The sequence below is a fragment of the Astyanax mexicanus genome, chromosome 18 (genome assembly GCF_023375975.1).
Source record: "Astyanax mexicanus isolate ESR-SI-001 chromosome 18, AstMex3_surface, whole genome shotgun sequence".
Classification (NCBI taxonomy): Eukaryota; Metazoa; Chordata; class Actinopteri; order Characiformes; family Acestrorhamphidae; genus Astyanax; species Astyanax mexicanus.
In genome coordinates, this window is record NC_064425.1 from 28,925,715 (window position 1) to 28,949,613 (window position 23,899).

The 23,899-nt window shown below is 35.4% G+C and overlaps 1 protein-coding gene across 1 annotated transcript; it reads right to left on the reverse strand.

Moving 5' to 3' along the window:
- Positions 1–1,617: 1,617 nt before the first annotated feature.
- On the reverse strand, positions 1,618–23,229 carry LOC103031688 (nitric oxide synthase, inducible). The gene is made up of 26 exons (XM_022680681.2): positions 23,142–23,229; positions 22,913–23,001; positions 22,690–22,782; positions 20,331–20,479; positions 20,049–20,211; positions 19,870–19,961; positions 18,058–18,199; positions 17,767–17,906; positions 13,025–13,199; positions 12,830–12,931; positions 12,519–12,713; positions 11,389–11,474; positions 11,152–11,296; positions 10,963–11,067; positions 9,732–9,781; positions 9,099–9,273; positions 8,887–9,007; positions 7,913–7,991; positions 7,597–7,787; positions 7,257–7,423; positions 5,215–5,425; positions 5,029–5,116; positions 4,801–4,922; positions 3,934–4,082; positions 3,577–3,771; positions 1,618–2,243 (listed from the first exon to the last, which is right to left on the reverse strand). The coding sequence occupies exons 2-26, from the start codon at positions 22,970–22,972 to the stop codon at positions 2,205–2,207; spliced, it is 3,234 nt and encodes a 1,077-aa protein (XP_022536402.2). The 5' UTR covers positions 22,973–23,001; positions 23,142–23,229; the 3' UTR covers positions 1,618–2,204.
- Positions 23,230–23,899: the final 670 nt, after the last annotated feature.

Consider the following 23,899-nt stretch of genomic DNA (forward strand, 5'->3'; position numbering starts at 1 on the left):
TATATCAGCATGCCAAGATGTTGTTTAGATGCTTAGATGTGTATTTAGTTTTGCACTGCTTAACCTAGTATTATGATGAGCAGCAGATTATTTCCTTCTTACCCATTTATGGACTTTTTCCTTCTGTGAAAATACTGAAAGACAAAGCAACAAAGCCGTGGAGCTGATATCAGTATCTGCTTTTCTCTTCCTCTAGTGAATTCTCTGGCCTTTCTTCCTCTTCTTGACCTTTCAGTTATGTTTGATCTTTCTTCACCTACGTGGTGTAAATTCCTACACTCATTATTTCTCCAGCTAGACTGTGTAATAATTAGAGACAGCAGGAACTGCAGTATGTAGTGTAGAGGTGATAGAGTCCCCTATTCACATAAAAAAACTTTAAGACTAGGAATTCATAGAAGACTACAAGAATCTTACTACCCTACTGCTGATTCAACCCCTACTGAGGAAAGACCTCAATTAAAAATGTTGTTTATTATTGTATTTTTCGCAGTATAAGGCGAACTTAAAATCCTTTAATTTTCCCCAAAGTATGCCTGATACTCAGTGCACCTTACGTATGAATTTTACCAGTCAGGTTTAGTACAGCAGAGTACAGCATTAAATACAGAAGTTTCGATTTAGTTCTCTAGCAGCATTAGCATTAGCTGCTAACCGTAATCTTTGGCTGTTCAAAAGTGAATATTATCGGCTTGTAGCCTGCTGCTAACCCCGGCCAGCACTGGCAGAGCAGCATTAGCATTAGCTGCTAACCTCGGTAAGCGCTAGCTCTTTCGTTGTTCAAAGGTATTATTCTCCTTTAGCCTGCTGTTAACCACGGCTAGTGCTGCTGTAGCAGCATTAGCATTAGCCACTAACCTCGGTAAGCGCTAGCTCTTTCGTTGTTCAAAGGTATTATTCTCCTTTAGCCTGTTGTTAACCACGGCTAGTGCTGCTGTAGCAGCATTAGCATTAGCCACTAACCTCTGTAAGTGCTAGCTCTTTCATCGTTCAAAGGTGAGCATTATTCTCCTTTAGCCTGCTGTTAACCACGGCTAGCACTGGCAGAGCAGCATTAGCATTAGCCCCTAACCGTGCTGGCTCTTTGAAAGTAATCCTTTATTAATATCAAATACTCAGAGAACAACAGAGGTGGGCGGATTCAATTTACTCAGCTTTATATTTCTTATCATGATGGATTTGCACTGTTTGAGGATTGTTTTCTTTCATAATATATTTTCTTCTTTATTTAGTCACATTTTAATCATTAAAATGTTCTCAGGCTACTTTATCCTCTTCTACACTGACATGCCAAAAGTTATGGATTAGTAGAATGTAAATTGATGATGGACTATAACCTAAGGAAACCCAAAGTTGTGCGAGTTTTAAACATTCCTTGATCCATAGTGTCACCAGTGGGTCACTAGAAATGCAATATTGAAGACATTAATTTAGATACTACTTCCTGTCCCATGACATGTGGCATGTCAGTGTAATATTCACATGCAGCTTTAAACTAATATTTGATCATATATAAAGTATATATATACAGAGAGATCCATAGATTATAATTATGATCTAAATTATAATTATGAAAAAACTGCACACATAAACATAATCAGATATAAATGTTTATTTTACAAGTATATTTGTACAGAGTATATAGCCTGACAAACAGGCAAACATCATTGTCCTTATTATTTAATAGTAGAAAATATGTTGTAAAATGATTTGCACAAAACAAAAGCATTACAGTATTTCTGGAATATAGAACTCTACGTTAGGATATATGTACTGGTATTACTGCACTTAATGACGTAGTCCTCAAAGCCCTGATGCAGTGCAAAGTAGCAACAGCATTGCAATATACACAACATTCCTGATGAAGCAACTACAGAATATTTCACATTCGTAAAGCAGCCCCACATATTCCATTTTATCACAAGTAGAACTCAGAAAACACCCAGAGAGTGAATTAAGTTACGGATCAGATTCTGAGATGGAAATAAGTGAATAATAGATTCACAAATATATTACAGTCAGTAGTACAATAAGTAAACAATAATTATAATAATACCTTCAACCCAAGCCAATGTATGTAATGCAATTACTTTCATAGTACAGCATGTATTATTACAAAACGACAAAACATCATAAAGACTGGTTATATTAAGGAAAAAGCAAAAGTCCACAGAACTGAACTGAGTAAGTGGTGAAGATGTTGACTAGCCTCCAAAGATATCTTCATGGTATCTCTTCTCAGCCTGCAAACATATAATTAAAACCATATTATTAAAATGACAAAGTAGAAAAGTGTTTCTAAAATAAAACAGTTCAAGTTGATTCTAACACAATTAAGTTTTTTTGCATGTGTGGACATTTAGGGCCCAATTTTAGCAGTCTATAGTGCATCAGTTAATTACCGTTTGCGCAGTTGGATTTAGGGTGTGTCGTGTGTCTTTGGTATCGTGAGGGTGAAAAAAAATACACCCTGCGCAGACTGAAACCCACAAAAGGCATGGACTAATTCTCTTAATTAATCATGGGTGTGTTTTGGGCGTGACGTGAAATAAACCAATCACTTTTTCTCTTGCCATTCTCTTTAAGAGCCAGGTGAGCTCTGACTTTGGCCTGTCAGTATTTTAACAGTGAGGCGCTTTTGGGCGTCTCAGCAGAGGGAACTGACCTGCGTGTTCATGCTGTGAAGGTACACCAGCAATTAATTTAACAGGTAACAGTAATGTTATTTTATTCTTTATTCTGTATATTGTTGATGTAAAAGCTGGATTTGCACGCTGCAGAGCACACAGTGTGCATGGTGCTCCCGCATGACTAAAACAGGATTGGGCAGCTGATTTTTTACTGTTCTCAGGGTTTTAATCAGTCAGTGGCGTACCTGTGTTTCCTGCCGCCAAGATAGAAACACGCCACATAGTTACCTGAACACACATCAATTCTAAACCACCACGCCCATCAGCGTAAATATATTCCGTAACTACAAGTCTATTTTATTGGCGCAGGCACAAGGAAAATAGAGTGTTGACAGGGTGTAAGATAGCAATGAGCATTGGATTTTTGTTTTTAGTCACATTCAGTTTATAAAAGGTTATAAAAGAAGAATCAGAAATAAGCAAAAAAATGTGGACCAAATCTGAACAATCTTTAAGGTGTTTGTAACAATGTATACATTTGATCCATTAAGTTTTGGTTTCACACTGCAGTTTAGTGAGCAGGCTAAAGCACTTTGCTACGAATTTTTAAGAATTTCTCCAGAATAGCTGGTAGAGTTTATCTTATAGAAACAACAGATTTTTGAAAATTATCTTTGAAAATTGTAGGATTTGGGAGAGCAACAGCAAAGCAATGTTTACATGATTATTCGACAGTTTAAAGCCATCTTTTTAAGGATTGTATTGATTTAAAAAAAACCTAAATAATTTAAAAGCTACTAAGAAATATCTTGAAACAGTTTAGCCACAGGACTCTACATTATGCACTATGCAACTGATGTTAATTATTAGAACAATTAAGTTAAGAGTGAAGAACGTAAGTGTGGGCCTATGTACAGAGTACACTATGTTCATCATGTGTAGTCACCTTTAGTTTTTCCAGATATTCTCCAGCCTCTGTGACAGACATCCCCAGCCTGCTAATCAGGATTTCCTGTATGGCGCGTGCTACGTCTCGAGCCATGTTAATGCCACCGCACACATAAAGGTGTCCACTGTTCTGGTGAAGGACCTGCCAAACCTCCTCGCTGAGCTGCTTCTTCAGGACATCTTGAACATATACCTATCCCAGAAGAGCAATCATTAAAGCTAATTCTAATTCATTCAAAATGTCTACTGTAGAATAAATATATAATTGTAAGGTGTTCCCACAAAAAATAAGATACATACATAAATATACAAAAGTAATTTTTTTTTTAGTTTATAAGGTGAAATTGAGCAGTACCTTGGGCTGTCCAGGCTGGCGAGAGTACGCTGGAGTGATGCTCTTCAGAGTGCTGTTGTCTCTCATCTCATAAGTCTCTTCTTTATACAGATGATCTGTGTCTGAACCACGGCAGCCAAACACCAGCATCATTGGACTCTCTTTCAGACCTGCAAGCAAAAATCACACATTTAGTTGATAACATGTAGATAACAGCTTGCTCTTAAAAATTAAGGTGCTTCAAATGGAGCTTTGAGTGATACCATAGAACAGGAGTGGGCAATGGGGGCTGGAAAACCAGCATACATTGATGTTTTACTGCTCTCCTAACTGAGCTACCTTAAGATGCTTAATTAAGTTGTACGATAGCAGTTTTTACTTGGACTCTATATTATCCCAGAAATAACTGTGACAAGCAATATTATTGTCATTTTTATGTCACTAATATAATGATAAACAGCTACCCACATATGCCATAGAAGAACCTTTTAGGTATGTGTAGAAAGAAGAAAGACTTTTAACTGTATATACTAAAGATCCATCACTTGATGTAAAGTTTGGTTGTTATGGAACCAAAAGTGTCTCTTCTGTGGCATCACTCATATGAATCATGCAAAGCATCTTCAAGGGTCGTAGGACAGGAACCTGTATTGTGTCCTATGGCTTTGATCATGTCCCAAAAAGGGATAAGTGTGCGGTGCCTACTGTTGTGCCCTGTACAAGCTGGGCAGTGTTAAACCTCGAACCCTGTCACAATATAACACCTCACAACTTATAGTAAGGTGTATGTTCTCAAGCAGTTCCTTGAATTAACACTTTATGGTCAACGTACATACTGGTATCCCATGACTTTAGGCATATCAGAGTATGTTATGGAGCTGCGAGTACCTGTCTTCTTCATGTCATGGTAACGCTGTTGCCAGAAGCTGCGGAAGGGGGCGATGCCACTGCCAGCTCCAATCAGGATAGTAGGAGAACGGGGGTCTGGTGGAAGGTGGAACCCACTGGATCTGCAATCATCATTAGAAAAACAAATAAACAAACATTTGGACTGGAATTCTGGTTCATTAAACCGTCTCTTGTAAACTCGCAGTGTAAGAAATTAGTGATCTGTACCCGTGAATAAAGCAGGGCACCAGGTGACCTTCTTTGAGGGTGTTGAGCCATGTGCTGCAGACTCCATGATGCAGAGGACCCTTTCCATCTGAGCATATAAAAAATGTATGATTTAGCAAATTACATCGCTGTGCAAATTACATCTGATGTTTCAGACAAAAGTACTGTGTGTAGATCTATTGTTACCCTGAGGGCGATAGTTGACCACAGACACTGTAAGGTGGAGCTCATGAGGGTGGAGGTCAGGGGAGGAGCTAACAGAGTAGAGGCGGGGCTTCATCAGGGGCAGCTGGCTGAGGAGGAAGGCTGCAGAGACCTCCAGGGATGGGAACTCCTCCAGAATCTCCAGGAAGTTGGGCCGACGGAAAGCTTTCCATTCTGAGTAACTCTTGAAGTCCTTAAGAAAGAAATATGCAATTTGTTAAATGACTTTGTAAACAAACAAACAAAAACATCTGAAAGCAAGAAATTGCATGTTTTAAACAATAACTAAAGTAACTAAAAAAGTACATTTTTTAAGAAGAAAACAGGATGGTTGTGTGGGTTAGGTGACTCCCATTGTCCCTAGACATTTCCTAGGCTGTTCTTGAGGGTAAAACGTGCTGTGGTTGCTATGGTATACAAGGTGGTTAGTGCTAAAAGGGGGCTGCAGTGTTGCTAAAGTGGTAAAGAGTTGCTAAAGAGATGCTTAGTTGTTGCTGGGTGTTGCAACGCAGTTGCTGTGATATCTCAAGTGGTTGCTATGGTGTTTTGTTAGTTGGTGTATTGATAAGTGTGTTGGAAAGTGGTTGCTAAAAAACCCTAGGAACACTGTAAAAGTATTTTTGTGAGTTCACTTCTTACAATTACAGTAATTTGCCAGCTTATTACTATATTATAAAAAAGCAATTTACTGTAACTGAATTACAGAGTATTACAGCTTTTAAGAGAATATTTTGGCATAAATAAATACATATTTATAATATCATAATTATTCTTTGCAATAACCATATGTACTTTACAGTACTTGCCAGTACGTTATAATTATAGCTACCATTTTGCTTTAAACTGACAGTAAAATAATGTAATTATTTGCGACAGTTACAGCTTTGATGTTCTCTGCCAGTATGAAGTCTCACTTTGTAATAATGCAAATGGCAACTTGCTCTTATATAACGAGCCTACAACACTTTGACCAAGCAACAACTATTATATAATATATAACTGAATACCCATGAGAAAGTAGCCCTGATAGGCAAAAGTCCACACTGATGGTGAGTCAGGGGTAGGGGGCTAAACGCCTATTATGCAAATAAAGGATGTCAGGGTAATAGTGCATCCCAAGATGCATTGCATTCTACAGCTTTACAACAGAACTTCGTTAAACAGTTACTTACTGTATGATTTTACATTAGCACTTAGCATTTTGTTATAGTGCAGTTGCTGTGATGTGATTGCTAGGTGGTTACTAAGGTGTTGTTAGCTGGTTAGCTGGCAACAACATCCCAGGTAGTTGCTATGATCTTAATCAGTTGATAGTGCATGGGCAAATGGTTGCGGTGATATCCAAAACTGATTGGGTGTTAGAAGTGTTAAAAGTGTGTTTGCATGATTGTGACAAACTAATGGTGTGAAAACTGTGCAAACCAATGGGTAGAACTTTCAAATATGGCTCGCTTACATAGAGTTTATAAAGGAGTTTATTAATATCTATTATTTATTAATATCTATTATTTGTTAATCAGTCAGCAATAACATATCTAAAAAATAATACAGAAAGTCAGTTAAATATAATTAAACTAATGTAATATGTTAGTATACACCCTATTATGATTACTGGATAAATCATAAATTAATAAAGTTGTTAACATATATGTTAAAGCTGACTGATGCAAATGACAAAGATCAACAGCATAATTTAATGTGGAATAACTATTTTGTAAACAACAGGCCGCTTTTGCCCTTTATATTTATTTGTTGTAACTTATTATTAATGGTTTTAAAGTATTTACAATGTAATTAATAATTATTATTAGACTTAAACCGTTTATAAACTGTTTATAGATGTATATACCATTTATAAACCCTTTATAAAGGAGCCTTATTTTGAAGTGGTACCAACCAATGTATTAAATCCATATAGACAGCATTTATCAAAAAGCTAAAAACAATAATATCAATAATAAGTATTACCATATAGTATTAATAGTCTATATTATTACTAATAGTATGTTAATGAGCTCAAAAACCTTAGCAAGAGCCATCAGAAGCTGTCGCTCATCTTCCTTCTTGGTCATTTGTGAGAGTTTGCGCAGGAAACTTTGAGAAGGTGGAGTGGTGATGTCCAGGAGGTATGTAAGAGCTTTGGCCAGAGGGCATGCTGGGATGCGGGGATCAGCCTGCCACTGCGTACCCCCTGCAGGAAACCACAAGCATCCCTCATTAAACAGGTAAATCTCTAAGGACCTAATTATGGATGACATACTCTCCATCACCTCTGCATTGTAATATATACAGAAAATCTTCAATTATTCATGGAATGCAAAGGCCAAATGGTTTGAGAAATGTAGAAGATGAATATATTATTACCTAAGCTGGAGTCAGGGAGGTACTCCAGACGGAGACTCTGATTGAAGGGAGGGATGTTGGTGAGGTGCTTCAGAATTCCAGTCACCAGCTCGGGTGAGTTCCCTGGGAAAACACCAACATGGTCTCCTGGAGCGTATTTCAGAACATCCTTTCCTCCATGTACCTCCAGCTCCACCAGGATAGTGGAGCGTCTGAAAACAAAGTTATATCATAAAAAAACAAACTAAGAAAACTGTAAAATAAACAGTGTTCAAAAACAGAATGGAGATTTTCAGTTATAACGAAGCCAAACTATGATTCAGATTAAATAACTCACTTTGATTGTGGACTCTGTAGGTTCTTCCTCCTTTTGAACTTCATAGAAAGCACAGATTTTGAGTGGAGGGCTGAGAGAGCTGTAACAAAAAAAAAGATATCAAGGGGTTTCAAGATGGACACAAAAATTGTAGCAAAACTAGGAGCATCCGAAGACTCAAGATGGTCTGTAAGCGGTTGCTATGGAATACTTGGTAATTGCTATGGTCTCAGATCTTGGTTGCTATGATATCCTTTGTGGTTGGTTGTGTGCAACTTGTGTATTTGCATCAAAACGTTTGCAAATACCCATTAATTCTAATGAGGAAAATCTTTACAAATTCAGTATATATAAACCATATATCTAATGTTGAACTAGTAGCACCTTAATTGAACCAGACGGCAAAAACACATCACAGAGTCTAATAATATTACTCCACTACCTCCGATCCAGAAGCTTCATTTACTTCAGATGCTGCTTCTGTATCCCTCAGCTTGTCCAGAAATGCATGTGTTAGGCATGTTCTTAAGTAACTAAAAAAAATATTCCACCTCCTGATTGTAGAGGGAGCTCTTGAGCAAGAAATACAATTTCTCACATAATTCTGCTTTCAAGACCAGGTTTTTGGTTACAAGTAGGATTTTTTTCTGCTCAAAAAAGAAGGTATACTTTGTTTAAAACATGGATATAAGTCTAAATGCAGAGATTATAAACATGAAAAACAAACCCAACATGGGATTTAATCTGACAATGCTTATTTAAACTGTTATTATACTGATTTTCTGTGTTATCATTTTCAAATTGTCTAATTTTGAGCAGACAAAAACATCCATTGTAGAGGTTTGGGTAACCTAAATAATCACTAAAACTATATTTTATTTTTGTCTCTAGCTTATTCATGGCTCTGATTTTTCACTGCTGTGCCTTAAAACCATAGTAAAATAAATTATTATTATTTTTTTCTTCAGTTAACTAAATAGACAGAGAGGTAGTACCTGAGATGCGGTCTAAAGTGGAGCTGTCGGGCTGAACTCTGTGTCTCTGGGGCTCCCAGTTGTCTGTTAGACGCTCAGCCCCCGACAGTTGACTCTCAATGCCAAACTCCTTACACACAGCCTGGAGACGGGACATAGAGATTATTCACATTACGTGAAAAAGGCAGTTGCTGCTGTTTTAGACCATGAAATATAAGAGGTGCCCCACCAACCTTAAAAGCAGTGTAGGCCCAGGCGGAGAACGCCTCTTCCTGCCCATTCAGCTCATCACCCTCTCCTATGGGGGTCACACACTTGGCTCCCAGCTCTGCAAGCTTATCATCCACAGCATGAGCAAACGCACAGAACTGCGGGTACATCCGAGAGCCCAGGCCGAAAACACAGTACCTGTGTGATGGAGACAGATGATAAATAAGGCATACTGTTACTGTTAAAGATAATTTTGCTTCGATTAGTAAAGTATTCTAAATGATACCATAGAAAAATTTATTTTGCGTCCCTATACCAGTCATGTTTTTAAAATAAACAACAAGTGAAAGTGTTTTAGTCCTTTAAAAGGCCTTCACTATCACATATCTTTACAATCATCGTCCTTTCAAAATTAAACATGTTATTTTATGTGGCAGGGATTGTCAATTTCAGTCCTGAGAGGCTGGACTCCTGCACAGCTTTGTATTTTTCCTGCTCAATCATACCTGATTCACCTTTACTGTTATTGGTCAAGTGTAGAAGGTCTATTAGAACAGGAAAATCAGTAACTGTGCAGAATTCCAATTCCTCTTTCCCTGTTCTGTGGCATCATTCATTTTTTAGACATTTCCCTAAATTTATTAAACTGGACTGACCTGACTTTGTTTCGGAGGTTTTTAATGCTGAAAAGGTGCTTCTTGAAACTCTTAAAGAAGAAGAATAGAAATAAAACAACATTAGAAACAGATACTCAATAGTTACAGTGTTGGGAATACTGACAAAATGTACATAAATAGACATAAACATAGTCTTTTTATATAAACAGTTGCAATTTAAACCTGTTTTGCTAGTATTGACCCACGCCCTTGACTGGGCAGAGAAGAATAAAAGAGGGGGAGTGAACTCAGAGTATTGGAGTGGAGTTCGGGGCAGCTTCGCTGTAAAGCGTGAAGCCGAAGCCCGCCCTCACACGAAGAGAAACACGAGAAGAGAATAAAATTAAAGAAGGAGGAAGATGGGGAGGAGGTGGGTGCGAGGTTGTTCAACGAGCAGGTAGAGAGGAAGTGACAGTTTAAATAGGGAAGGAAGTGGGAGGAGTGAGGGCGTGGATCAACTCCCAAAACTTAGTTATGGATACATAACTCCACTTTTGGTAATTTTCTAATATTATAGCCTTATTTTTACATTTTTTCCCCGTTTTAATGAATGTAGACTGTATGAGTAACTATATTCACTTAAAGTAATTTCCAAAGGTATAAATAACTCAGTTTCAGATATCCATGTGAATATTTCATATGGCTGGATTAATACTTTTAATGTTGTATTATAATTAAGCGACTTATCAAAATATTGATCAAACTCAGTTTCTACTAATGCCTAGTTAATATAAATAATAAAGTTAATATTCACAGATTCGTCAAAAAATACTATACATCTCAAGATAACTGAGAAATTAGGGACTCTTAAAAATGGTAGTGGAAGAAAATTCCTTGTTATTTTTTAATTCCATTTATTTTGGAGCATTTGTTTTGGTGCATTAATTACTGATGATGATACTAGGTTTTATGCAGAGCTGTGACGATTATAGTATTAGCTCTTCTACTCTGCGCTCAAAATTAAATTAAAGAATCAGCTATTAAGTAAAAAAAAAATATTTTTGTTTAGTGATGGAAAATTAACTGATACTACTAACTTCTTCATCTCTTACAATAAATCTTATTATGTGCACATGCTCCACTCTATGTTACTCTATGAAGCCATAAGAAAATAAAAATCTATTTATTATGATCATCTGTGACTCAATTTTTTTTCTATTTCAACTGGCATTATTATTTTGTAGGAATTTTAATAAATTGCAACTTATTTAATAGAACTGAGTGACTATACCTCTCCATTTCCTGGAGGTTCTCCATTGCCAAAGGTGCTGGTCACCACTATCAGGAGACGCTCTTTCTCAAGCTCATGGAAATTGTAGTCCTCCATGCAGAGCAGCTGTTCCAGAAAGAGGCAGGAGCTTAACTTCAATCCACTTTTGTAAAATTTTACTATATAGACCATAAAGACTCAGACTCTTACCCTGGGGTTGAAGGCACTGCTAAGTATTATCTTCAGCTTCTTGGCAAAAGTCTGAGATTTTCCGGTTTCAGTAGCGTAGAGAATAGTGCAGGGCACTCTGTTCTTCAAGGCCTTTCTCATGAGGGTTTGGGAGAAGACCACAGCCCTGCAGACGTTCAAAACAGTTAAAAAAAAGTTAACTCTAAGTTCAAGAACTAAAATTGGATTGAGAAGAAAGGCATTATAATGTTTTCTCACCTTATCAGACCTTTGAAGCTGGTTCTTTTTCGTTTTTTCAGACCTCTCTTTTCATCTTTCCATTCATATGTTAACCACGGGTCCGTCTGGAAACAGCAAAAATGACAAACCCAAAAAAAATATATTAAATCATCAGCATTTTGTCAGTTTACCTTCAATAATCTCCAATATTCAGTTCCACACTGATTCCTCCCAAGATAAGGTAAGTATAATGAAAATATATTGGTATTTTTAGTTAGTAATACATAATATAACTCCACAAACTGTCCCATACGCTGTTTCAAAATGTCTTCATAAATGGACCAACAGAAATCCTTCAAAGTAACCTAAATAAACTATTTTTACATTGACCTCCATTGGACGAAGGTTTCATCTCTGTCCTGTAAAGTTGCTGTTTTGAAGGTACCTGTTTTTCATTGGACAGCAACTCGATAAGCTCAGGAGAACATTAAAGATGACACTTTTAAAGCTTTGAAAATAATAATTACTCTAGAGCTTAATTGTTTAAAGTTCACTGAAATTAATGATGGTTAGTAAACACACCCACAAAAACATAAATATGCGGTTAGACAAGAACCTTCTATCCTCAAAATGACAGCTATACTGAGGAATTGAAAAAACGGGTACCACTTTAAAATTAGACTACCTTTATAAAGGATTTATAAATGGTTTATAAGTAGTTTATTAATGGTTACTAATTAGGTTGTAAATGCCTTAAAACTCATTAATAATTAGTTATGACACATACGTAAAAAGGGCAACAATGACCTGTTGTTTGCCAAACCGACAGCCATCTATATAGTTGCCCTTACTACGTCTGTGTTATAACTGAGTATTAAGGATTTTTAAGGCATTTACAACCTAATTAGTAACCCTTTATAAACTAATTGTAAATCATTTATAAACCCTTTTTAAAGGTAGTCTTATTTTAAAGTGGTACCAAAAAACATATTTTACAGGAAGTCATTAATGTAGTAATTTTGGAGCATTCCTATTGGTCCATTAATCATGAAGTTTTAATATTATTAAAGAACAATTATCATATTTATATTATGTAAAAAACTTTAAAACATTAGAATAAAAAAATTAAGCGTTTTGCAGGAAACTAACAATATGTTCTTGAGTGATACCTGGTAGTAGAAGAAAGGGGAGAGGATGTAGCTGATCATCTCCTGGTGGAACACCGGGGTAAGAGAGCCAGACATGGGCGGCACCAGCCAGATCCAGTCTGCGGGACACCCTCCTCGCAGACGCACTTCAGTCTCCATGTGCTTCATGAAGGACTCGGCTGCAGAGTGATGATCGGTGATGGTCACCTTATTTTTCTGAAGAAAAAACAAGACAGCATTCAATACAGAGAAATATTTAACTAATACTATATAATGATTTATGGATGTTAGGGAATTAAAATACATAAAACACATTGAATTATATAATGTACCTGAAAACTGTGAATCACAGCAACATTGATGGCAACCAGAGCTTCATCCTTCCACAGTGAGGACAGCTTCTGAGTTTCCAAGCCCATATAACGACCAACCTTCTATAGAACACAAAGCAACAGAGGTAGAACACTATATATAATGACAAAAACTGCTTCTTCTCTACATTTAATTAAATAAATAACTATAATGACCTCCAGAATGTTGTAACGCTGAGGATCGCAGAAGTCCCTCACTCCAATCTCAGTGCCCATGTACCAGCCATTGAAGGGGCAAGCAGTAAACTCAAGACCACCAACCTCCAGCAGCATGTTGGCCACTGCGGGCAGGGCGTACCACCGGAGGTTCAGATCTTTGAACCACTCGTAACTAAATAAAAAATAAATCACCACCAGTTAATTAGGGAATCAGTAAAAAAAAATCCTTATGACATCATTATAATCAAATATCATTATAATCTCTGGTGTACATTAGTGAATAAGTTATGGTGACAATAAAGAGTTGCAAAGTAAAGTTTGCCATTAAATACATATAATAAAATATTAAAGGTCACCTTCTGTCGTTTTTTCTTTCATTTTAAAATGTCTAGTTGTGGTCTCTAGTATGAATGAATGACATGTGAGCCGTTTTTGTAAAAAAAAAAGTGCTCAGGTGTCTCTGTATAGCTCTTTTTTAATGGACTGTTTTAGGGGTGTGTCCAAAATGACCGGATTCCACCTTTGCTCATGAATATTCATACATGCAAACAGCATGCAAATATCTCTCCTCTGATTGGCTAGGAGCACTGCGACGCCCCTCCACCGCTCTGCCGCTCACTGCCTCCCACCTCCTAACTGATGAGCGGTGATGTTGCGTCGCTTCAGCTCCGCCTCTGGGAGTTTCTCGAGCCAAGGTGGGCTGGTCTGTGAGTTTCTGCCTACGTAGGCAGAAAGATAATTCAAAATTCACCCGTTTTTCGGAGGGGGGAGGGGGGATTTCTTTGCTTAGCTCCTGCAGACAATGGGGGCTGCAAAACAGTTTAATGTGCAGGTGTACACATTCAACTCGGAGAGACCTACTGTATTCCACAAAAAACAAGAAAAATCGGATTTTCGCGGAAGGTGACCTTTAAAACTTTTTATCACTCAATCAAGTCAAACTAAAAACAGCAACTAGTGAATAATTACCAGCTAGTGCAATGTAAATAACCGTCATTTTGTTGCCTTTAATGTACACTCTATGTGAAATTAGGAGATGGGCATCAAGTGCAAGAGAAGATTATTATAAGGGGAATTCGACACAATTGAAGCACTTACAAGTCTGGCAATACTGAACATATTGTGCAAACAGTTTCCCATGGAATTTCAACTCTGGGCTACAGTTAATGTTCACATGAAACCATTAATTTTTGTGTTCGGAATGCTCTCTTTTCATCTTTCCATTAATATGTGATCCAGGGATCAGTATAAAAACAGCAAAAATTACCAAACCCAGCTAATAATTTATGATCTTTTTAAGTTTGCCGAATTTTACTTTTAATAATCTTAAATAATCAGTTCCACACTGATTCATCTCAAGATTAGATAAGTTTATAGTATAAAAGTCTATGTGTAACAAATACAAAAGCTCCTCAATAATGTTCAGTAGAACATTAACTGAAATAAATGATGGTTAGTAAACACACCCACAAAAATACATAAATTCGCTGTTTGACAAATATATCTCAAAACAGCAGTTATACTGGTTATACTGTTAAACTTTTTACATTATCATAGAAGTAAATGTACAAAGATGTAAAAAAAATAATAATTAGAATGTTGGATATACAAGGTTTTTTATTTTTTTTTATTAATGATACCTAGTAGTTGAGGAGAGAAAGGGCAGAGGATGTTTTCCATTATTTTTATGTTAAAAATGAAAAAAAAAAAATTATCTTGAATGATTTTATATTACAATGGAAATGGAAAAGTTAAACTAATATAATAATTTTAAAATAATAATAAAATAAGGCTAAAGGCAAAAAGAGAAGTGACGGAAAAGTTTTAAATGAATATGGAATCACTATTTGGCCAACAACAGGCCACTGTGGCCTTTCTATTTATGCGTTGTAACTAATTGTTTTTGAAGTTTTTACATCCTAATTAATAATCATTAGTAAACGCCTTTAAAAATGATTTATAAGCGTTTAATAAAGGAGTCTATTTTACAATGGGACCCATTGTTTTCTGTTTGTTTTTTTCTGGAGAAATTTCAGCATTGCACATATGACTTGTTTGAAATCTCAAGTTGTGCCCCCTCAACTCAACTCAACTCAACCACACCATTACATTACATGTTAAATATTTTTTTATGCTTCTATACATTTTCATATAATTCATTGTATTTTATATAGTATCAATATATACAGCTCTGGAAACAAATTGAAAATCTCTGAAATATAATCAAGAGGAAGATGGATGATTACAAGCCATCAAACCAAGCTGAACTGCTTGAATTTCTGCACCAGTGGCATAAAGTTATCCAAAAGCAAAAACCAGGGTTATTCCATCAAATATTGATTTCTGGTTGATTTCATTTCTCATTTTCTCCAAAAAAAGAGCTCTAAATTATAACTCTAAAACATATACCTTTTAATAGCAAAATCAGATAAACTGATTCAGAAACTAAAGTGGTCTCTTAATTTTTTATTTTCCAGAGCTGTATATGTTTATGACCAAAACTCACAGACCATTGTAAAACGTTTGCTCAGGTTTAGCCTCTCATTACGTTACTCAGTACTCCAGATTCAGGAGCAGCTTGTGGGCTCCAGCTGACAGCACTTCACTGAAATTCACACAGAGCTCAAGGAAGCTAATTAGTAGACTTGGGAGTGAAGTGTTGAGGCATTCTGCGAATAGGAAAGCCTCAGTGGCCACTGGACCTCCTTGGTCTGGGCTGGCACAACTGATTGTTGTGTCTGGATGAAAGAATGTGGCAGAGACGGGTTTTACTGAGGACTAAAGGCTTTGCCACTCAGTCCTGAAGTTCGGGAATGAAGTGTGGGTTGATTTAAAGCTTCTATTATTGTGGACCCTTCAACAATAGATGGAACGACTCTGGAATCTGTGTTCGTGGAGTCAGGAGATTTACTCAAGTTTACCACCATTTCAAGTAGAACACAAGCTACCTGAGAGACTTTAATCAGTGTGGAGCCTTGGAGGCCTGCACAAGAAACACTGTCCAAACTCAGACAGTCCACCAACTTATACATCTACCACGAGATCGGTTTGCATCCTATACCGCCTCTGCCAACATCAGCATCTTTAGCTGTGACTTTTGCAGTAAGGACATTAAGACTTTGAGTTTTGTGTTCATGAAACCTATTCTAGCTTGTTTGTTTTCCAAAACCCTGCATGAGTGTAGCTATCAATGTCCCATCAGAAAAGAATGTGGAGGTATGCCACTGATTTGGCATTCCAATAACATGTGTGTATCAACCATATCCACAACAAGACCATGTCCATTTAACTGTCTTAAGCCCTAAATTAGTGGTTAAGTTATTATTTAGTTATTAATCCTAAAGCTAAAACTACTGTGTAGTTGTTTATTTCACCAGATTTTGTGGAGTGCCCCAGGGTTCAATTTAAGGCCCTATTAAATTCATATAATTTATGATAGTAAGGAAGTGTGCACCTAAATACAATGTTTAAAGGCTTTAAGAGTTTAACAATGAATTTTTATATGGGTAACATTTCTCATTGTAAGCTGCTTGCTCTTAATAATAGTAGACACTAGGGGTGGGCGATATGGCCCTAAAATAATATCACAATATTTCATGGTATTTTCGCAATAACGATATTCTTGACGATATAACAAAACAAATCAAGAATACATTATTGCAACAAAATTAAATTTTAGAACAGTGTGAATTTTTCTTTTGAGAAAAACAGTAAAAAAGTAGTACCCTGATGTGTTAATTAGGGGTGGGTGATATGGCACGATATTTCAGGGTATAATATCGTTCACGATATTCCAAAATGTTGGCAATATTATCGTGTATACGATATGATATAGCACACCCCTAGTAGACACCAAGATTTTGTTAGAGAAAATCTTGTTTTTTAATTTTTTAATTTTTAATTTTTTTATTTTTTATTTTAATAATTACTAAATAGAAAATCAGCCTGATTTAATACTGAAACCATGCACATTGGTGATTTTTTGAGAGCTTTAAATGCACACATTTTTTTTTTTAATTAAAAAAGACACACTGTACCTGCAAAATGATTTCTAATATATTACTGTAAAAATATAGTCAGGCAGTTGCCAGCAGTGATGGGAATAACGGCGTTGAACGGCAAGTAACACAAAAGTAACGGAATAGTTACTTTTATTTGTAACTAGTTACTTTTATAGTGGAGTAACTCAATTACTTACTTTTTTGGAGAAGTAACTAGTAACTATAACTAATTACTTTTTCAAAGGAACGTGCCCAACACTGGTGGCCAGGCAATCAACCATTACATAAACTGTAACTGCATACCCAAGAGAAAGTAGCCCTGGTTGGCAAAAGTCCACACTAATGGTGATTTAGGGAACACGCCCATTATGCAAACAGGAAAGATGCCACTTTTATGTAACATATGAAATAAGAAATGTTTGATTATTTAGTGACCCCTAGCTGTTCAATGTAGATCATATTTACTTAAAATATCTTCCCAAACAAAGTGAGAGCAAACTGTTGCCTCAAATGTATTGAGTAGATTCTATGTTATTTTTTTTTATTTTATTATTTTTTTTCTGGAAAATGTTTTAAATAACCACATGTTTTCCAGGTGGCAGCTGTTTTCATAGTGCATCCCCAGATGCATTATGTTCTACAGTTTAATAAATGGAACATTGTATATTGGAATTGGTTACAGTGCAGTAATGAACCACTGAAGAAGCTTTTTTTTTAAATTAAATATTTATCACTTACTGAGGATGCTCCATTTCAACCTCCAATATCAGTTCTGGGGGAATTTCAAACAGTTCAGGATCCTCTCCATCAGCCTGCAGGACCAGTGGCAGCACATCAAAGAGCCCATATTTTGGTTTCCATCCAAGCTGGATACAAAGCTGACGGAACGCAAAATTAAAAGACATTTTAGAAGGTAAAATAGTATATTATGTGCGCACAGTCAACTTAATGCCATAACTAATGTGTAAAATAAATATTATTCGAATGAGTTCCATCTTATATGCTATAAAATGAATATACAGTAGTTACCTCTGTGAACTCCACACTGGCAGGATCCCCAATCACACTTCCATCATTCATCTGATAACCGGCGTATCTCACAAGCTGACTGTTCCAAACACGGAAATCGTGTTGCCCGTCAGTTCTTTGAGGGAACACAGTGATGGCTGACCTGTATAAAAAAAATACCAACAATGAAATTAACATACACTTGTTACTGTTCCCATGACAGGGACAATTCTAGCCAGATACTGCTGGTCACCATCATTACCACCCACTGCACTGTCCACCGTGGGCGGTAATGACCTCTATGACATAATGGTAAACAGGGTACATATGTGACACCCACGCAGTGTTCATTTCGTTGACGAATAATTTTCGTCATAGTTTTTGTCAACGGTCCTTTTTTTCAACACGAAAACAAGATGATACCTAAATAAAAACAGCATAAAATAATTAAAATGATGCCGAAATTAACCAACATTTTCGTCAACAAATAAAAGACACCACTGCTGTTCTGTAAAGTTAATGTTACTGACACAGGACTCTCTCATTAAGATCAGATCATCTGTTTAGTCCCACAGTGGGAAAACATATAGCTAGTCCTGACAGCAGAAACAGGGCAGAAAGGAACTCAACACAAGAAAAAAACGAACATATAACAATAAAATAAGTGAATCTATTAACCCAAATGTCTGTGTAAAGTTCCTTACATTACTTTCTCATAAGTTTCTCACTTTAACTCATGAAGTCTCTCAGTACATCCTGAGAGCATCTCTACAGGACAGTGTGTGAAGGTGTGTTTTTGATCTCATTTATATAATGTAGCTACAGTAGGTGTGCTGTATTAGTGCTGGGGATAAATCTTGATCCTTTAAAAGCTGTGTTTTTGCATCTACAGCTCTGTTCAAACTATAATTTAACAATTCAAATGCTTTAATTAAGTGTTTTACATTCTAAACATCTAATTCTGACCTGATTTCTGGAACAAAATTTTATATTTAAAATGTTTACAGTCACACGCCTACAATAATAATATACGTTAAATCATACGTAAATATAAATATATTATACATTCAAACATTAATAAAATTACACAACTGGTTAATACATGTCAAAAATTAATTTCTTATAAATGTACAGTTAATAATTAAAGGGAACTGATGAAAAAGCGTTTACATTTACACCCTTCACATTTTAGCCAACTAAATTGACTGTAGTTTTAGTCGACTATATACCTTTGATAATTAGTCGATTAAAACTATACTAAAACTAAAAAATGACTGAATTAATTAACTGAAACTAAAAAAATAAATAAACTTAATGTCCTATTCATCACAAAACTATGACTATAACTAAATCAAACGATCAGGTCTTCCTTAAATGGAGTAATATTACTTGTTGGCCTCACTTCCTGAAGTTAACACCACAAAACTTACAATACAAATGTGAACGTTCCCAAATAGATAATAAAAAAATGGTGATTTACATCCTAGGGAGTCAGATTACACTGTTAAATTGTACTACCATGTTATTTTATTTTGTAAAACACTGTCAATTGTTCGAGATGTATGGACACTGAAAGCATAATGAAAGTATGAATGTATAATCTGTTTCTTTTTGATGGACTTCTCCAATAAAAAAACAAACAAACAAACAAAAAAAAACTAATGTGAATCTTCCCAAGCCTTCCCTTCAAGAGGTAACACTTGGAAGGAATCATGATTGATTTACATATTCTTCTGTTATCCCTCAACTTTTGGCATGCCACTGTAATGGCATCATAATGATAAAAAAGAATAAAAAGAGATTAATTTAAATAAATCTCACTCATCAACATACCTCAGGTTTCCTCCGTTAGTGGCGAATTTAAGGTGAGCACACAGGAACTGGAACATGTCCTCCGCAGTCTTGCATTTGCGTCCATCGAACAGCTGACATATAACATAATAGTAAGTGTATCATTAATAACTCTTTAACTTTATAACTAATAAAAATTTCAGCTGACAAAATCCTGATACCTGTAAATTAGCCCACTGAATCCGGCCAATGCACCTCGGCGCATTCCTCCACGCCTGCTTGGCTCCGAACGCCAGCTCTTCAGTGGTGAGCTGATAAGTTCCTGTGGCATCGATCTCCCGGGCCACCTCATCAACACGGCCCAAGTGCTCCTCAATTTTAGACCTGAGTTACCAAATTATATATTATATATTATTCTTCTGCCCATTTCTACTCAGCCTTAACTTTAACCTTATATTAATTTAGTGCTTAGAAGCAGCAGCATGTGTTTAAAGCAGGCCTACGTTTTGAAGGACTTGTAGTACTGATTGATGAAGTCAATAGCCTGAGTGAGGAGCTCGTTGGGTGCCGGTGGAGCTACAGGGGGGCCTCGGGTGAAATGCTTTGGATTCATGATTGAACCCTCACACACTTTGGGTTTGCAGGATTGATTCTAGAAGAGAATACAGTAAAAAAAATCAACTCCACATCTTAAATTAGGAAAGACGCTTTAGCTAGAAGGGAAAAATGAAAGACGCCTCATAGATGCTCAGCTAACATTCAACTAACATTCAACTGAATGTGTATTAAATGCATCTGAACTCCAAGGTGTAAGTAAATGATACTCTATTAAATGTTACCCTACATCCAACTCTAACCTGAACCTGAAATCTTAACAATTTAAGGATGATTAATGGTTAAACTTAGATTTGGGTTTAGGGTTAGAGTTAAGTTCTATTGTGAATCACATTCAACTAAGGCTTAGGTTGCATTTAATAGACATTCAGTTAAATGTTAGTTGAGTATCTATGAGGCATCTCTAATAGACCATCCAAGTAAAATCACTGGTATTTTTTTTTCTGTTGTGTACATGTAGAGTATTTGTCTATTCATATTTGACATCTTTGCTTTAGCTTTATATTTTATATGCTCTATCTACATTTTTATCTTATTTGTTATTTATATATTCTGTATACGTCTTTATCTTATTTGTTATTTGTGTTCTACATATACTATCTATTGTTTTGTCTTATTTGTTATTTATATGTTCTATATACATTTTTAGCTTGTTATTTGTGTTTTACATATACTATTTATTTTTTTGTCTTATTTGTTGTTTATACATTCTGTATTCAAGTTTATCTTATTTGTTATTTGTGTTCTACATATACTATTTATTTTTTATCTTATTTGTTATTTGTATATTCTATATACGTTTTTAACTTATTTATTTGTGTTCTACATATATTAAGTATTTTGTATCTTATTTGTTATTTATATAGTCTATATATGTTGTTATCTTATTTGTTATTTGTGTTCTACATATACTATTTATTTTTATCCTATTTGTTTTTTATATATTATATATTATATAAGTTTTTATCTCATTTATTTTTAGTGTTTATATATTCTATCTATTTTTTCATCTTTTTTTATTATTTGTATTGTATATTCTATCTATATATTATATTCCTATTGTGTGAGTGGCAGTCATTAAAGCATGTGACAAATAAATAATTCAAATCTTAAATATTATTGGCCAGTAGGAAAGAATGTAATTAGATAACTGATGTCGCAAAATCCTCCTCCTCCAACAACAACAACAACAATTATGGTTTGATATTGTCTACAAAATGTATGAAGTTGAAACATTTACATTTATGTTGTAATTTTGAATGGATAATTGTTCAAAAATATTGGTAATACGAGATTCATAATTTACGCTACTAGTAAAAATAGCAACTGTAAAAACGGTAAAACTAGTTATATATACAGTGTTCGTAAAGCACTATGTAATACTGCACAACCCATTGCTGCATGTAAAATTTTACTGTATGCAAATAAGCACTATACACTGCATCTGCTAGACCACTGGTGGCTCTAGGGGTGGGCAACGCGCCTGGCCGGAATCTGATTGCCCTTAAGTGCTCTTGTCCTGTTTGTCTATGTACAGTAGAAAAAGCACATAAAATTGTTTAGGACATTTTTTTTTTGGTTTGTTTTTTTACACAACAATATTAAATCTGCAACCAAAATTGCAAATTTTATATTTTTGTGAGTTTAGCAGCAAACTTTACAAAAATCACAAAAACACAAAAATAAAAGCAAAAACTGGCAAAAATCCAAACGCAAATGATTGTATATATTTTATATAGTTTTTTGCAACATACAATCTTTTTGATTCTTTTAATTTCGATTGCAGTTTTTTATGTAAAACTCTGGGCACAAAATTAGCTTCATAGACTTTACTGAATGGTAAAATAATACTAGGCCCCTCTATGAATATTGTGGCCCATTGATGGTCCCTTACTCCTATCCTAAATCCTAGATCTGCCACTGTGCTAGACAGCTTTTGTTCTTAGAGAATAATTAAGAAATATAGGAAAAAAATAAAGTTCCTAAAAAAATTAATACACTTAATAGATGTTAACACAATGCTGCAGAAGTTAATTCAGTAAAATAGGCGTTCATTATTAATTTTAGTTTTTAGTCTAAAGTTTATACATTTTAATTTGTTTTTATATGTTCACGCGTCATTTGATCTTACGGTCTGCATATATTTTTATTGGAAGTCTGTTTAAATACATGTTTTTGCACAGTTTGTGCATATTTCCTTAAAATACAAAATATGATGTTTTTTCTACTGTGCTCAGAGTGACCAACCTTGACAGCTCGGTGGTGGAGCATGTCCTGGTGTCTCGAGCCATTCTGGAAGTTTCTCATATGGACAGACATGGGACATCGACTGATTGGCAGCTGTGGAATAAAAAATAATAATAAAAAATTAACAAAAAAGACAGATAAGATCTCATATTATCACATTATTTTAACCTTAGATATTTTACTCTGCAATCATGTTTTATCATTTTATCAGAACTACACTGACCTTGTTAAGCTGAGCCTGCGGGAGCTCCTTTACATCATCTTGAAGGAGTTTCTTCCCCATGGCTTCGTCAGTTAGAGACCAGCCAGTCTCTAATAACATAATACAATATCATATTAGAATAAATAATAAATTACATTTGTACTGACACAACATTAAGCACAAATTGTTATAAGAATATGAAAACAGGCACAGATACAGGTAAAGGTACAGGAACATCACCAGAGTTTACCTTTCTTTTATTTGTCTTCAGTCTTCAGTTATCTGTCAGACTGCTGGACTGGAGTTCAGCAGGCTGGAGTGAAGTGGAGCAGCCTGGTGTACACTGGTTTTTATAGGCTGCACCTGCCTTGGATTTGGGTAGAAATGGACTTGTTTCCAGGCATTGAGTGGTCACATGTTTTTGGGAGGTGGGACAATTTTTTTTGAAGTGGTCTGTTATGCAGTAACTTATGTAATCATAGCAAACCAAAACTTCACCTCTAAGCAAACAACATTTCAGCAGGTAAAGCCACAACCACAGGTTACACCCCACAATTAAAGTTTTTCAGGAATTCCTAGACAGAGGTTTGGATAGAAAAATCGCAGTCACATTTTTAAACGCATGATTGATGAAATTTTATGTTAAATATATTATATTATATTCAAATATAATTTTAATTTTAATTGACATGCAATGTAACTTTTTCTATAACATTAAATAACTGTAATTAACCACATTTTTAAAGCTGACATCAATTTCACTTGCCACAACTAGGATTATTACTAATTACTGCCAGGCCTGAAGAATCAAGAAATCACTTAAATAGAGCCTTTCTGACAACATGAAGCACAATAAAAGATCTCAAAAAGCAACAAATTATGCTTCATTCTGAAGAAATTTAACAAATCAGAAAACAATGTCATTGACATCTATCAGTCTGGAAAAGGTGACAAAGACTTTCTAATGCTTTGGGACTCCAGAGAACCACAGAGTTAAGTGAAAGTTAT